Source organism: Cololabis saira, chromosome 11, assembly GCF_033807715.1.
Source record: "Cololabis saira isolate AMF1-May2022 chromosome 11, fColSai1.1, whole genome shotgun sequence".
In the NCBI taxonomy this organism is placed as follows: domain Eukaryota; kingdom Metazoa; phylum Chordata; class Actinopteri; order Beloniformes; family Belonidae; genus Cololabis; species Cololabis saira.
The window spans coordinates 32,027,867-32,043,419 of record NC_084597.1 but is presented as its reverse complement, the minus strand read 5'-3'; the positions used below and the strand labels follow the sequence as shown (position 1 = coordinate 32,043,419).

The 15,553-nt window shown below is 37.7% G+C and overlaps 1 protein-coding gene across 2 annotated transcripts in view; it reads right to left on the bottom strand.

Moving 5' to 3' along the window:
- The window catches only part of LOC133455366 (poly [ADP-ribose] polymerase tankyrase-1-like), a 108,567-nt gene that overhangs the window by 26,899 nt on the left and 66,115 nt on the right, over positions 1–15,553 (bottom strand). For both annotated transcript variants that reach the window (XM_061734355.1, XM_061734356.1), the window contains exons 8-17: positions 14,494–14,588; positions 12,393–12,459; positions 11,941–12,127; positions 9,578–9,699; positions 9,398–9,489; positions 8,113–8,191; positions 6,776–6,947; positions 5,812–5,891; positions 4,984–5,129; positions 4,706–4,871 (exon numbers count right to left, since the gene is read on the bottom strand). In XM_061734355.1, the coding sequence (XP_061590339.1) occupies positions 4,706–4,871; positions 4,984–5,129; positions 5,812–5,891; positions 6,776–6,947; positions 8,113–8,191; positions 9,398–9,489; positions 9,578–9,699; positions 11,941–12,127; positions 12,393–12,459; positions 14,494–14,588 (1,206 nt within the window). The remainder of the gene's footprint in view (positions 1–4,705; positions 4,872–4,983; positions 5,130–5,811; positions 5,892–6,775; positions 6,948–8,112; positions 8,192–9,397; positions 9,490–9,577; positions 9,700–11,940; positions 12,128–12,392; positions 12,460–14,493; positions 14,589–15,553) is intronic.

Here is a 15,553-nt window from a genome sequence, read left to right as displayed (position 1 = left end):
TTTTTTTCTTTCTTTCTGGCTCATATCTCCCTCCCTCCCTCCCTCCCTCCCTCCCTCCCTCCCTCCCTCCCTCCCTCCCTCCCTCCCTTCCTTCCTTCCTTCCTTCCTTCCTTCCTTCCTTCCTTCCTTCCTTCCTTCCTTCCTTCCTTCCTTCCTTCCTTCCTTCCTTCCTTCCTTCCTTCCTTCCTTCCTTCCTTCCTTCCTTCCTTCCTTCCTTCCTTCCTTCCTTCCTTCCTTCCTTCCTTCCTTCCTTCCTTCCTTCCTTCCTTCCTTCCTTCCTTCCTTCCTTCCTTCCTTCCTTCCTTCCTTCCTTCCTTCCTTCCTTCCTTCCTTCCTTCCTTCCTTCCTTCCTTCCATCCATCCATCCATCCTTCCTTCCTTCCTTCCTTCATGCACGTTGTGCGTGGATTTAACGCAGAACCATAAATCCGTCTTTACACAAAAATGTCATCAAGGGGAATTTATCGTTTTTACCGCGAGATGACAAATTCTTACCGTGGGGAATTTTTTGGACGGTATATCGTGAACGGTAAAATATCACCCATTCCTAGTGTGGAGGTTGCATGTTCTCCCCGTACTTGCGGAGGGTTTTCTCCTGACGCTCTGGTTCCCCGGCCCCTACCACTCCCAAAACATGAAGGAAAGCTGTTTCCAGTTCAGAATAAAATGTTCTTGGGGAAAGAAGGTAACATAGCTCACAAAAATAGTCAGGAAGTGTCTGTATTACTCCGCAAGAATGTAAAACTATTAGATAAGTTCATGTAATACTGAAAACAATAAAATAAATATTTAAGTGTAATATTTAAGTAAATAAAAACTGAATTCAATAGCATAAGAACATGTTGAGGTGCAGAGTACATGAGGAAGAAGTATTTATGTATCCGTGTGTGTAGGAATATGTTGTAGTTAACGTTTGTGTGTTTAGATCATAATAACCAACTTGGAGACTTTTTATCCGTGGTTATATAAGTTTGGCATCAAGTGCGATAGTGTTTAGATCATAATAACCAACTTGGAGACTTTTTATCCGTGGTTATATAAGTTTGGCATCAAGTGCGATAAGTATTTGCACTTTTCTCTCTGTGAGATGTTGAAGTTCATGTCAACAATATTACAAACAGACAGAACAAGTATGGCTTGTTTATAGGAGGCGTTAGGAGAAGTCCTAACCCCTCAACACAGACTATGGCACCTTAACTTAGGGTCGGAAAGTTTGGTCAGAATATAAAATGCTACATTTAGTGAAAACCAAACAAAGCATATGAGCACACATGCAGGACACCAACTGTTATGCACAGTGTTAAGGGGAGGATGAGTGGACTTAATTTGAGTCCTCAGTATTGGGGAACCTTGTAGTCAGACTGTGAGTTCTTCCCGTTTGTGATTAAAATAAGAGGTCATCTTTCCAACAGCACAAACACACCAGCATATCTATAATTCAATTCCTGAAAAAGAAAATATGCAAGGTGTTGCAATGCTCCATTAAAGGTCCAATCTCAAAGACTGAAATGGTGTAGATGCAACCTCTGAACTGGGACATAGCTTTAATAAAATGCATAAAATCCAATAAAGAGGCGGCCTCATGCAAAGTGTCGAAGCAGAGAAACACAAAAATGTAAAAAACGAAATAGGAAACTCAACGTCTCTCCACTATGGATTATCATTCCCCCGCCTGTGTCTCTAACTCTTGCCTCCAGACCTGCTGTTGCAAGAACTGAACCAAGCATGACATAAGTGGAAGAGCAGCCTGAGGGAGCTGCTCTATCTCTGAACTCCAGAGCTATTTTCAAAGTGTTGGCTTGGATTTATCTGTACATGACGAGGCCATGCAAGGTTAACACGTTGATACTGAGTTCTTCTGCTGCTGCACATGTAATAATAACAATAGTAACAAAATAACAGGCCTTTACGTCATAAAAAACCCATTGATTTTGGTCACGATGAATGGAACAGAGAACAAATGCTTAGAAGAAAGGAAGAAAAAGACAAGCATGAACATTAACTTCTAGTACCCTCCCAACAAGTACAGCATGCCTTATGTTAGATGAACAAAAACAAAGCTGCTGAGGCAGATGGTGTTATTGGACATTTGCTGATCTTTCTGAAGTAAGCCCCACTAGGATGCACTCTGGGTCCCCTCAACTATTCATACACACAACATGAAATTACACAAGAAGATTTCAGTGTTCACCAACCTCAGGTTTTATAATTAAGGCAAGCAAGAAGCTGGACAAGAGTGAAGTTTCTCAGTGTTGATAACACATGAAAAGACATAGATTTACTTTATGAGAAGACTAAAGCTAAACTGCTCCAAAGAAAAGGTTCAGAATATTTACGGGATTAATATCCACTTTAATAACTGTTGTTTTATTGCAAACTCATGGATCAATTGCTTCTGAATTAATCATTTGGTAATTTTTCACAAAAATGCAAGAAAAACCATTATCCCAGAGGTAGGAGTGACATTTTCTCATTACTTATTTAGTTGTACCAACAATCCCAAAACCAGAACCAATCAACAATAACACCAAAGCAATCAATGTTGTCTTTGATGAGTGCCCCCCACCCCCACCAAACTCTTCCTTCCTACAGCTTACATGCCACTTTTGTTTACTTTAACTATAATTTTAGCTGCATCAGACATTAAAACTGACACGTTTCTCATGTTTCTTTGAATGAGCAGTCAGCTATCAAAAGTTTAAAGCTAAAGGAGAATGAATCATGAATGAACTCTAATGATTGCAGACCAATCACAGGAAACATAAGTGGTCTTAAAAAAACAACATTAGTCAACACTGTATGAATATGCAAAGAAGCGCATAATGGAAGGAGGAACTTGGGGGCAACTGAGCCATCACAAAAACAGATCCATCCAGCTTTGAGAAGAATCAAGCAGAATGAACCATTTCATTTTGGTAAATGGGGCCACTCTTTGTATGTTTTAGGGGTGTAACGATATACTAATCTCACGATACGGTACGATACACGATACTGAGGTCACGATAACGATACGATACGATATTATAGCAGTATTTTTTTAACAACCTTGAATGAGGAACATATGACTAGAAAAAATTGTCTTTTATTTGAAAGACAAAATACAAAACAATACGGTACATTTGCCCTATTGTTCCAGTTTGTAATGCTTTATAACTGTTTAAGTTTTAAAGAGAATGCCAGGCCAACCATTTTCCACAAACTGAACTAAAAGTAAATGTCAGGTTTGCATTATGCATCTTCAGTTTCATACAAGTACAAATATTTTGCCACAAACTGAATAGTTTCTCTCATGTATGATTTGACTTTTTTCTTTTCTAGACGGTCGGCACGCGCGGTCGGATGCGCGTTACTAGTCAACACAATATATTCATATTAATAATCCAATATCGCGGTACACTTTGTCACCTCCACGACACGTATTGTGACGTTTTTGTATCGCGAAATTTCGTGGCACGATATATTGTTACACCCCTAGTATGTTTGTATGTTTCGAATCCCGCTCTGTCCCAGTTGCTGTAGTAGTGTCCTTGGGCAAGACAGCTTACCCACCTTGCCCCGTGTGAATGTGTCTGAATGTGTATGAATGTTGGTGGTGGTCGGAGGGGCCGTTTGGCGCAATATGGCAGCCACGCTTCTGTCAGTCTGCAGGGCAGAAACGTAGCTTACCCATGAGAATGTGTATAAATGAATAATGGTCTAAGTGTAGCACTTTGAGATTCATTGAATGTAAAGTACATTACAAGTTAAATTCATTATTATTATTATTATTATTATTATTAATAAATGTAGTAGACCCATGCTATATGCATCCAGGCATGTCATTTTCTGCTCTTGTGGTTTATTTATTTTTCAAAATCCTGCTTCATGTACTTAAACAAAAAAGCCTCTACTAATATAAGCCTTTCTGGAGGTGCCTATAAAGGAGAAAACACTAGAGTGCATTCAGCTGTGGAGATGCAACATTTGAGTGGATTCATTTAGGTTAACAGATAAGTGACAATCTATCGTCTCACGGATATTTGCAGCTTTTTTCTAATTTAATAAAGCTCTCAGACGGCATGATGAGGCATACGTTATAGTAATGCATGACCTATGATCTAAACAACCTTTCCCTGGTAATTCAGAAAAGATAAATCCGTAATGCTGATTTAAAGAATATAAGTAACACATTACACAACAGGCATACGCATTAGTAACAGATATTTTCTGTTTTTGGTGTGTCCCTCCTCTTAACCTGTATTACCAAGACCAAAGTTTTCATTTCTGTAACTTCTAAATACTGTTTACTGAAATTATGTGCAGACAAGAATAATGTGTCTGTTTATAGAGCAATAAATCTGCTTGGAGGAAGTGCATCGGAATTTAAAGATATAAATCCAAAAGTAAATGAGACGACAAGACACACCTACTCCATGTTTTCTGCCTCCAAAGTCCACTTCATTCATGACTACTTTCAATCAATTACAATTGCACTCAGAGGAACAATTGATTGCAGTTTAGTGGCTTGTTTGATCCATCAAGTAGCAAAAGTCCCATTAATATTCATCTGATCACTAAAGCAATAAAAATGTCCCCACAGTATTTCAAGGATGGTGTGAAAGACAGGCTGTATGTGATAAACTTCTGTTTGATGTAGCTTTAAAAACCAAGTATGGTGTGTTGTCATGGACAGTAGGGGGTTAGTAAAGGACAATGCAAGTCGAACCTTCAGTAGCAGCTTGCAGATCTCATATTTGCCCTTTGCTGCAGCTTCATGGAGCGGTGTGAACTTCCACAAGTCTGCCACGTTGACTGAGGCTCCGTGTCGGACCAACAGCTCAGCCACCTCGTAGTGACCGTACGAGCAGGCATTATGAAGAGGAACCAAACCACTGTACAGGGAAAGAATCACAATCAAAAATGTGTCTTTTCCCCATATCCTTATTTTAAGATTTTCTAAGTTTAATTTTGTTTTCGACAAAAACGACTCCACAAATGACTCACCCTTTATCTTTGGCGTGAACGTCCGCCCCGTGGTGCAGCAAGTACTCCACCACCGACACTCTGTTGTAGCCAGCAGCAAAGTGAAGCGGAGTGGAGTGTCGTCCCTCCAGATCTCTGCAATTCACATTCTGAGCGGTACACAACGACTGCAGAGGCACGAGAGGGGCAAAAAAGGATTTCAGTGAAAATCATAGTAAATGTCATAACTGCAGTCATGATACTTTCCAGGCAAGGAAAGGCAAGTTTATTTCTTTAGCACAATTCAACAACAAGGTGATTAATAGTGCGTTGCAAAGACATTAAAAAATAAATAAATAGCATTTTTATTGCGGCTTTAAAATGTAAAGAAGAAGGAAAGAAATAAGAACAATAGGTGAAAAGTACCAGTGCATATATACAGTAGAGCATTACTCAAACTTTCGGTTTGTTCCAGTAATTTGGAAAGATTTCTGTTCTCTCTGCAATTTATTCCCTCGATCAGTGTCATTAAACACAGCAAAGCTACTGAAACCACTTTCTTTGACTACATTCTTCATGTTTACTTCTGTGGTTTCTTTAAAATAATTTATCAGTTTTCCACTTAAACTTACTAGCACCATTGCTATAGGTAAAGAAAAATAGATTCATTTAAAAAAGTAATTTTTAGTGTGAGACTTTTAAGATGCCCCATATGTCATCTGCTGTGTCAGTTGCAAACTCTACCATCCAGCATGTGCTGATGATTATAAAAACGATCATACTTGAGCGAGAAAAGTCTAGAATAACTCCTCGACTCTTTTTCAATTGACACTGAGAAAAAACAACAACAGCAGGATGCAGGCAGGCTACCTTGACAGTGTCCAGGTCTCCAGCTTTGGCAGCTTCAAGAACTCTGTAGTCCACATCTGAGTTTCTCACTGGGACATTTTCTGCAGAGAAATGACATTGTCCTGAAATTACTTTCAAACAAACATCAGTGAGGAAGAAAAATCTAAATGAAAAAGAAAATCATCTGAAAAGATGCTTATTTGGAAGAATTCACCTGACATACACTGATTTAATCTGTTAACCAGCAGCATCCTGCTCTAAAAAACACAAATCCAACTGTCTTTGAAAATGTTGTTACGTGAAGTTTATTTCCCTCAAAAGTGGGAATTGTAACTTATTTGACATAAGTTGTAGATTTAGGTACAATAATGCAGCTTCATCTGCTGTTTTCTTTACCCACATTTGTTCATTTACATTTTAATTTTTTTTATAAGATTCCTATTTCATGTGATTTAATGTTATATATGGCAAAAAGCCGATAGTTTGACTTAAATTGTTCATAAAAGATTATGTGAGAAGCCATAGCAGCAATAAAATGATCAATAATTACTTTTATTCAGCAATTATTGTTTTCTTGTGAACTACAATATGACCTGGAAGTCATTTTTACAGTACCCTATGGACTTACATGACATAAACTTTAGTAGTTTATCATCTCACTGTGTTGTAATTTAGAATCCCTGGATATCAATAAAAATAAATAAATAAATTTAAAAAAAACATCCTGAAAATCGTGCAGCAATGAACTTTGATGTGATCTTTCAAAGTGTAAAAATGATTGGCTCACTGTCTCCAAACCCTTTCCCCCGTCGGTGCTTTCACTGTGCACATATTAAAATTGACCTTTACGAAACAATTCCAGTTAATACCACTATTCACAGCTGCTGCTGCTGCATAGCAACAACAGCACAGCACATCCACACGGCTGCACACCCTTCCACCCATCCACTTAGTCCCCCGCCCACACACGAGGGGGGTTGCATACCGCTGAGTATTTGCTGAACAGCTTCATTTCCCATTTGAGCAGCAGTGAAGCCTTGCAGTGACACCAGCGAGGCGTCTGCCCCGTATCCTAGCAACATCCTACAGGTCTGGAGGTGGCCCGCCAGCGCTGCGCGATGTAATGCAGTTTGACCCAGTGTGTCGAGGGCATTCACCTGCAACACAAAAACTCTCTGGTTATGAATTTTGTCCATAAAATGATACAAATTTCACAAACCTTTTTAAACTGTCATATTACAAGTGATGTGATTTTACACCTCAGGTGAAATGAACTCCAGCGATACGGTCACATCTCTGGCTGACTCTGGCAAAAATGTCTCTCATGATTTATAAAAGAGGGCTTTTATTTGTGGATTTTTTTATCTTACTTTATAATATACTGTAACTGTAGAAGTGTATTTTCCCATTCATGCTGAAGACACGAGGAATAGTTTTGGATGCCCATCAGTCATTTCTAATGATTTGAGACCAAGCCACAGTCAGACACAGTGTTTAAAAAGTTAGGAAATCCAAAACCAGCAGTTGCCCAATTATTATCTCTCCAAGATTGGAGTTATCATTTAGCAAACCCTGAACTTTAATCTAGAGAAATTACCCTTTAAACCATCACAAGAACATTAAACAGTGGTGTTGCAAGGCAGACATTCAAGAAGAAATTCATAGATCACTGAGCATTTATACTTTTCTTTAGATCACACACACAAGCCAGAAGGTTTTTAGAAAAATGTTTTATCAACATATGCCACCACAGCAAAACTCTGAATGAGAATCACGGTGATCAAAGAAAGAAAAACACAGAAGCCAATCCGTGAAGCACGGCGGTGGGAGTGTAATTGTTTGGACCTGTTTTCCTGCTTCTGAGACAGTATGTCTGGATCAAATTGGTAGTGCAATCAATTTTGAAATATACCACTAAAGTATAGTATTTTGTTTTACAGAAATCTTTTACAGTTGGCAGTAAATGTTCTGTCTATCCAAGCCAAAGTAGTTTAATACCTATAAAAACACATCAATCACAAAACAACAAACATACCAAAAAAAAAAAAAAAAAAAAAGCCAAAAAAAAAAGAGTCATAGTATAAAATATGAATGAATGCTGAAGGTGAATGAATGTAAAGACTACAGTAAAGACTACAGAAATAGAAATTACAACTGTATAATAATAATTACAAGAAATGAATGTGGGTGAGGACATAAAGAAATTAAGGAAAAATACATGCAGGGAATTCATTCATTTTTTTCATACCTCTTGAAATCTAACTGAGAGCAACAAGAAAGATTAAAAATAAATAAATTATTATTAAAAATACTGTAATTTACCTTTGCTCCATGTTTCTGTAGCACCTCCATAATGTCATTGTGAGCTCGTTCTGCTGCTACATGGAGAGGAGTCATGAAACTATAAAAAAAGACAAGTAAAGGGCAGAGGAGAAGGTAATCAGAGCAGTTTGGGTGACAAAAGAGGGAAAATGCTGAGTACATTGAATAATTAAGTCATTAAGTAGCAGTCAGGGGATGCGGAATTAAATGTCATTTCCAAACCATTCTGTGTCCGACATTCTGCAGTGAAAAAGATTATGTAGGAGTCGAAAACATTCAAGACAGTTGCCAATCTTTCCAGGAGTAGACTAGTAAGTTCACTCAAACAAAACACACAATATCTATGTCTTCCACTACACAGGCCTCCGGTTTAAGCAAGTTAAATATTAAGTTTAGCTTCAATACCGCAATGTCTGGCACACATCCATGTTGGTTAGCAAAAACTGAAAACATGATATCAGTACGAACGTCAACCATCAAATATGAATTTTCTCAAATACAAAACAAACTGAGACTTTTGTAGGAAAATGAGGAAAAGCCACAGATCTCTTCAATAAAACACATCGACTCATCTAAGTGGCCGTTACGTGCGGGTCAGTGATGAGCTACCACACTTCTTATTTCTTGTTGTTTTTAAGTTGGAGACTTCAATGCAATAAATCAAAAGTTGGATCATTAAATAAATCCACATCGAAATTTCACTGTTGTAATCTGGCTGCCGGACAGGAACATTTTTTTTTTAAGGATCAGTTTTAAGAATACTAAATAACTTCCACATTCACTGTAACATCCATTAGGAGGTCAGACTGTCAACAGCGATGAACTCCAACATCTCTGTCTGCTGGGTCTGTGTGGTGCATATTCTGCCTCTACGCCCAGCGGGAACAGAGTCACAGCCTGTTGCTCGGTGGAAGCTGCCTGACTGAAGCGCCTCCACTACGTATCAAATCAGAAAATCTTCTGCATTTAAAATCGGAGCCCTCCTCACTGGTACCTGTCTGAAGCATTTTCTGCCCAGCAGTAACTCAACATGATGGGATGTCCTTGCTAAAAACAGATGAAAACATGAAGAGTTTTTTGAAAAAGAAGGCCAGCTGTTTGAAAACAGAAGCTTGAACAAGCAGCAGACAGTAGAAATGTCCAAACTGAAAACGCTTTGGATCAATATCGCTTCAGTTAATCAGTTATTAGGTAACTGATTCGACCTCTAAAATGAAGCAGAATCAGAATATTTTCTTTTTGGAGATCACGAACAATGGATCCAGGTAGAGAGAAGAACACTCACTCCTTATTCTTTTCGTTGACGTTAGCGCCTTTCCTCAACAGCAGTTCTGTGACCTGTTTCCTTTTGGGGTGAGGCGACGCTGCTGCACAATGCTGGCACACACAAACACACACTTTGAAAAAACCATGCGTGAAATTTAGAGCATTTTCTAATATTCTAGGAAAGGGTGTTAAATCGTACCAGCGCAGTTTCGTGTGTGTGAGGGTGTTTGAAGTTAATTATTTCCAGAGCCAGGGTCTTCTTGGCTTTGGCCATATCGGCCTCTCGAGCTGCTTGAAGCAACGAGTGGCCTTTAAACTCATCTGAACAAACACACAAACATAAAACGCCAACATCATGAAGATCAGATGGGAAAACACTAATTTTAAATGTGCTCACAATACATTTTTGAGCTTATCTTGACATATTTCTGAGAAATGCAAAAGCTGGAAAAAGCAGTAGTGGTGCTTCTTCAACTGAGTGGAAAGATTTTATAGGGTTGCCACCCTAAACACCGCAACACTGAACATCGCAATAATCTGCACTAGTCCTGGAGCATAACAATACAAGAGACGGATGTATTTAAACTTTTGTTTTGTACCGAGAATCTGATAACATATGATCAACAGTCTGTCTGCTGGTGTTGGAGTAAAAACAAGTGATTATCTTCCTGGGAGTTAAAAATTACCAACAACAAAGTGCTTTGAAATAATTCAGCCAGTGAAAAAAAAAAATGAATTCATTAAAAACAATCCTCAGACGGACATGGACATAAATGAATAACATCAGATCCACGCATACGGATAAAAGACTGCATCATCATAAGTGATTAAAAGCAGACAGAATTATGTTGTGTGTATTCATCCACTTATGCCGCTGAGGCTTCTAACGCTTATTTATACGACACTAAAGTCTTCTCATAATGGGTGAAAAATTACAGTATAAGTGTCCAAAAGTGAAAAACAAAGGAAGCGTGAAGCGCAGCTTTAGAAGCTGCACTTCTAAAGCCTAAAACTGATTTTACAGCTTAGTTACTGAAATGCAGAAATGAGCATATGTAGTTTCAGCGTGTACTCATGTGATTTGCTTTTTTTCGAATGTTCATCTTTGGCTTATCAGTACAAAGCTGACTCATGTTTATTACAAAGTGATTATATGTCCTAAATATGGGGAAGAAAAACAACTTGTTTCATCACATTTTATAAAAGGAAACTGGAGGCTCTACGTGTTGGTGCCAAGGACTTAAAAACACAAAATCAAGGAATACATTTTGTATTCATGTAATGCTGGTATAAATCCTTCGCAAAAAAGAAAGTGGCTCTTCTTTGATGATATGAAGTCAATAATAATATAAAAAGTGAAACGAGGACAACATGAACTCTTGAAAGTAGACTTTTTAGGTATAAATGAGCAACACTACGGCAAAAAAAGAAAAGAAAAGGAAACTAAGGTATATAAGACAGGCAAATATGAGCATATGCACTCTAACATACAGTATAACACATATTTTGATGAAAACTAAATGAAGCTCAATATGAAACAGGAAGTTGAGTAAATTTGATCCATATATCCTAAACCAAGTGTGGAGTATGTTTTTTTTCTCCTTTAAAACGAGGTGAAGTTACAGATGTGACCAATCACAATGAAATGGGAACATCATATATTTTTGAAAAATGTTTATTTTAAAACTGATAACAGAATGTAATAAACTGAAGACAGCCTGAAGCTGATATGCATGGATGTGTTTCCCTAACGCTACAAGGATAAATTATTTAAGTGTCTTTGTCTCTTTTATGACGACCTGCACTGCAATTTTAAGAAGGCCTCCCTGAATTATCTTCATTTTGCTTTACTTTTACGTGTCCCAGAGATGAGTACTCAGATCCTTTTTTTGTCATAACTCAGAAAGAAAAAGAAAACAGTATGACACTCCATAACAATATCTCCATATCAAAAAACCTCAATCTAAACTGCATGTAATTCCAGTACCAGATGGTGCATACAATTAAGATTTCACCTTCATTTACTGCATATAGTCCTCCCAGGCTATCATAATGTTCTTTGTCTATAGTTTCCTCAATATTATGTTTTTTTCAGTGCCTGAGCGAACTGACCAGGAGAAAAGAAACTGAATGTTCTTGTTGGGTCCGAGCACAGACGCTGCCAAACATAGTACTGTCTCCTTTGAGTTAAAGGTTTCGAAAATCACCGCATCACACTTCTTGTTTCTGGCAATGTTTCAATCCAGGACGGACATTTTTCTTCGATTATGTTTGAGCCAAGTCTAAAAAAAATGAAGACAAGCGTAATAAAAACTATTTTGTGTTTAGTTTTTGAAGACAGTTGAACTTCCGATGACACACGTGTCTCTCCTTACAGCTCCTTTTTTCTTTTTTTTTGTCTTTTTCTTTTCAAAAAACAAAGAAATACCTATTTTACATTTAACTAACCACCTGTTCCAGGTGCATCTGTTTGTAACTGTCTATTCAGTTGTTCAGCACTGACACATTTATCTGCGCTGCACACGACAGCTAAAGTTTCTGTAAATGAAGAGTCACGCTCACATGCCAGTCTCTCCTTCAGCTCGGGGGTGTACGCCATGTCCACAGAGCTCTTGCTGTGGCAGTTGAGCAGGGTTGGGTCGGCCCCGTGGCTCAGCAGCAGAGAACAGACCTCCACGCGGTGTTTGGACGCAGCTTCGTGGAGAGGAGTGAACTGCCACAGATCCATGGCATTCACACAAGCCCCATGCTGAGAAGTCAAAAAATACATCACAGTGGATGTTACAGAAAATAAAGGGAATAAAGAGAGAGAGAGAGAATGAGACGATTTGTTGAGAACAGGATCTCTGAGATGATGGAAATTAATGAGAAATTAATCTGGTGTGTAGATGTTTGGTTTATGATAAAGTTACAACCAGATATCCAACTTTTATCTTATTCAGAATTTTTATAATCAGCAAAATGATGCATAAAATGCGTGTAAAAACTGAACATATCTGTGGGAGTGTTCGTACCTTAAGCAGCAGCTCTGTGACTTCATAGTGTCCATAAGAGCAGGCATTATGTAGCGGTACCAGACCACTAGAAAGAGAAAACGCAAAAAAAAATGGTTCAACTCTTGAGAAATGTGGATAATAATAATAATAATTTAAAAAAAAACAGTACTCACATCCTTTACCTCCCTTTTGTAATGTACATTTATATTTCAATAAAGTGACCTCCAGTAGCTCTGTAATGCTGTAACATTGTATTGGTTGACTTTATCCAGATGCATGAGTTGTGTTTTCATATTATCAAACACATTTGGATCACATTTCTATTAAAGGGCTCGAAGCAAATAAACTCCGGTGTGTTATGTGGTTAGACGATGATGCTACATGTCACACACAGGTAGCTATCCAGGAAAAAGTTTAGATGAAGCAGAACTAATTGACACCAGTAACCTTGACAGAACAAGAGGGAAACATGAGGTGGGGCCAGGTTTATCTATTCCCTTTCCTTAACTGTGCAGGTTTGATAACATCTTTCAGTGAGTATGGACTGTGTTTCTCCTCAAGGAGTCAGTCTTGTCACCTTGATGTTTGTTACATAATTAGAAATATGACTTGGCTTAAAATCCTTAGAGGTGAATGACTGCGTGACAGTGAGTTTCCTCCATGGAGATGTTTTCTCCAGGCCTTCACTGGAGCCACCGGTCCTTCTCAGATGTTGCTGGTTTGTCGGCCCTTCTACCCTCAGTTTGGTCTTCAGTAATTGAAAAGCTGCTCTGTAGAGTCCTCTGGGGCCACTGATGAATGGGCTATTTCTTCTCCCAGTATGTTTAGGATTACTTTCAATTAGGGCTGTTCGATTTTGCCCAAAAATAAAATCTCGATTTTTTTCTCTCAAAATCCGATTTTCGATTACGATTACGATTATTTTGTGAATTGACAAAAGGCAAAGAAATTATTTCAAATATGCTGTTTTTTTATTGAACATTTGCCCCATTGGGCTTTAAGTGCAAACTTTGCTCTTATTAAACCAAAAATGAATGAATAAAGTGCAAAACTCTGTAAAATAAGTTGAAAAAAAGTTTTAAAAAATATAATCAAATATAAAGTTTTATCTCTGAAAAAATTCACATTTGCAAGTTTTTTGCAAGGAACACGAGCCGGTCTACCGCATCTGGCTTGAGGGATGCCCGGTGGCATGTTACAACGCCCCCTCCTACACTAAAGAGCCTCTCCGATGGGGCACTTGTTGCAGGTATTGAGAGGTATTTCCATCAATCATTAATATGGTATCAATCATTAATATGTGTGCAGACAAGGTTAAAAAAAAAAAAAAAAAAAAAGTGAAAAATCGATTTTACGATTTTCACATTTTAACATCGTTCTAATTACATAATCGCGATTACGATTTAAAATCAATTAATCGAACAGCCCTACTTTCAATCTATACTAAAGTGCAGATTTCTGTTTTGTAGCAGGGATCATTGAAGGAGAATGAGTCCAGTCTTGTATACCTCAGAACTTATCCTACTACTGCTCTTTCCAGCCACATAATTATCAAAAACCAGTTTGCCTGTTTGATTGACAGCCATGCATACACATACCATAACAAAGTGGTTTCAACTATAACCCCACCTAACCTTTTTCTACCTGCCATATAGATTTTGTAGGTTTATTTTTAAAAATCTCATGATCTTCGTAACTTGCACTGAACTCTCATTGCACTTCATATTTCCAAAAGTTAAGCCAAATCAATAGAATGGTCAATACCCGTTTTAGTATCTATTTGTTCTTAAACGTCTATGAAGCACTTTGGTCAACCTTTGTTGTTTAAATGTGCTATACAAATAAAGATTGACTGATTAATTGATCCAATAGCTTCATTTCTGTAAATTAGTCAATCGTCAAAACTTTTGAACCCTTGAAAATGGAGGTACTTTACTGAAAAAGGTTGTGATTCCTAATCCCTTGTGTCTATATGTAAAATCATAAATCATTGTCCAAATACCTCTGGCGCTGACTGTATTCAACCCTCAGATCCTACCCTGTTCTTCTGGTACCTTCAAATCTGATCTCACAACGTTTTTATTTCCATCTAAACTCCAGTTAGTTTTGCTGTACGTACCCCTTGTCCTTGGCATGAACATCGGCTCCATGCTGTAGTAACAACTGAACGATCCTCACCCTGTTATATCCTGCTGCCAGGTGAAGTGGAGTGGACTGGAGAGACAGAAAGAGAGAAAAAAAACGGTTACACCAAAAAGAGAAGAAGGACGTTGGAGAGTAGGACAAAAATAAGGTAAGCAATGGACGTTTCCTACGATATCTACTCAATCTACAGTAACAGTGAGTCTAACTGTAATTTCCTCTAATAATCTGATGAAAAGCTGCAGTACTGAATTCATGAAGATGGGACTGAAATAAAATCCCCCTGCCCGAGATAACCAATTCCAACACCTTTATTCAACGTTTTGTTGTAAATTTGCTGTTATGCACCCAATTCAAACCACCTCGGTCTCATCTTATTCATTTTTAATACAACTTTGTAAGTTTTTGCCTTAATAAAATGTTCTTTTTAAAGATAAAAAATGTTTTCCTCTGTTTACCAGTTCAAAAAAGCCAAAATTGTCCAATATTTTTTGGCATTGCATTTTGATGAAATATAGCAACTAAAGAAACTTGAGGAAAAAAAAACTTGTTGTGTGAATGTATATATATATATTTATTCTATTACTACTTGTTATTAAAGTTTTTACCATTATCGTCAATACAACTGTATCTCCTGTTTAAAAAAAAAGAAGAACTTTAGCAACTAACATGCAAACCAAAGGCCAGTAGAATCTGAGATGTGGCACTTGTTTTATTTTATTTTACTCCTCTGAGCATTACATACTTAAAACTTGCTAAAAGTCCATCAATTTAATTGGCGGCTCCCTGAAAACTACAAAAAAAACATCTGTGCTGCTGAGGCAGCACCTTGGCTTCTTATCTTCTCAACACTTGCGGAGGCAGTAAGGGTTTTTCACACACTGCTTCCGCATTCTGCCTTTTGTTAAAATAATAACTGTTGTTCAACTGAAATTGAATTGACACCCAATTTTAAGACAAGTTAAGGATCAAATTGTGTGTTTTTTTAAATGCTTTGATAAAAGTGGGCTTTCTTTTTCACATGACTGTATGTAATT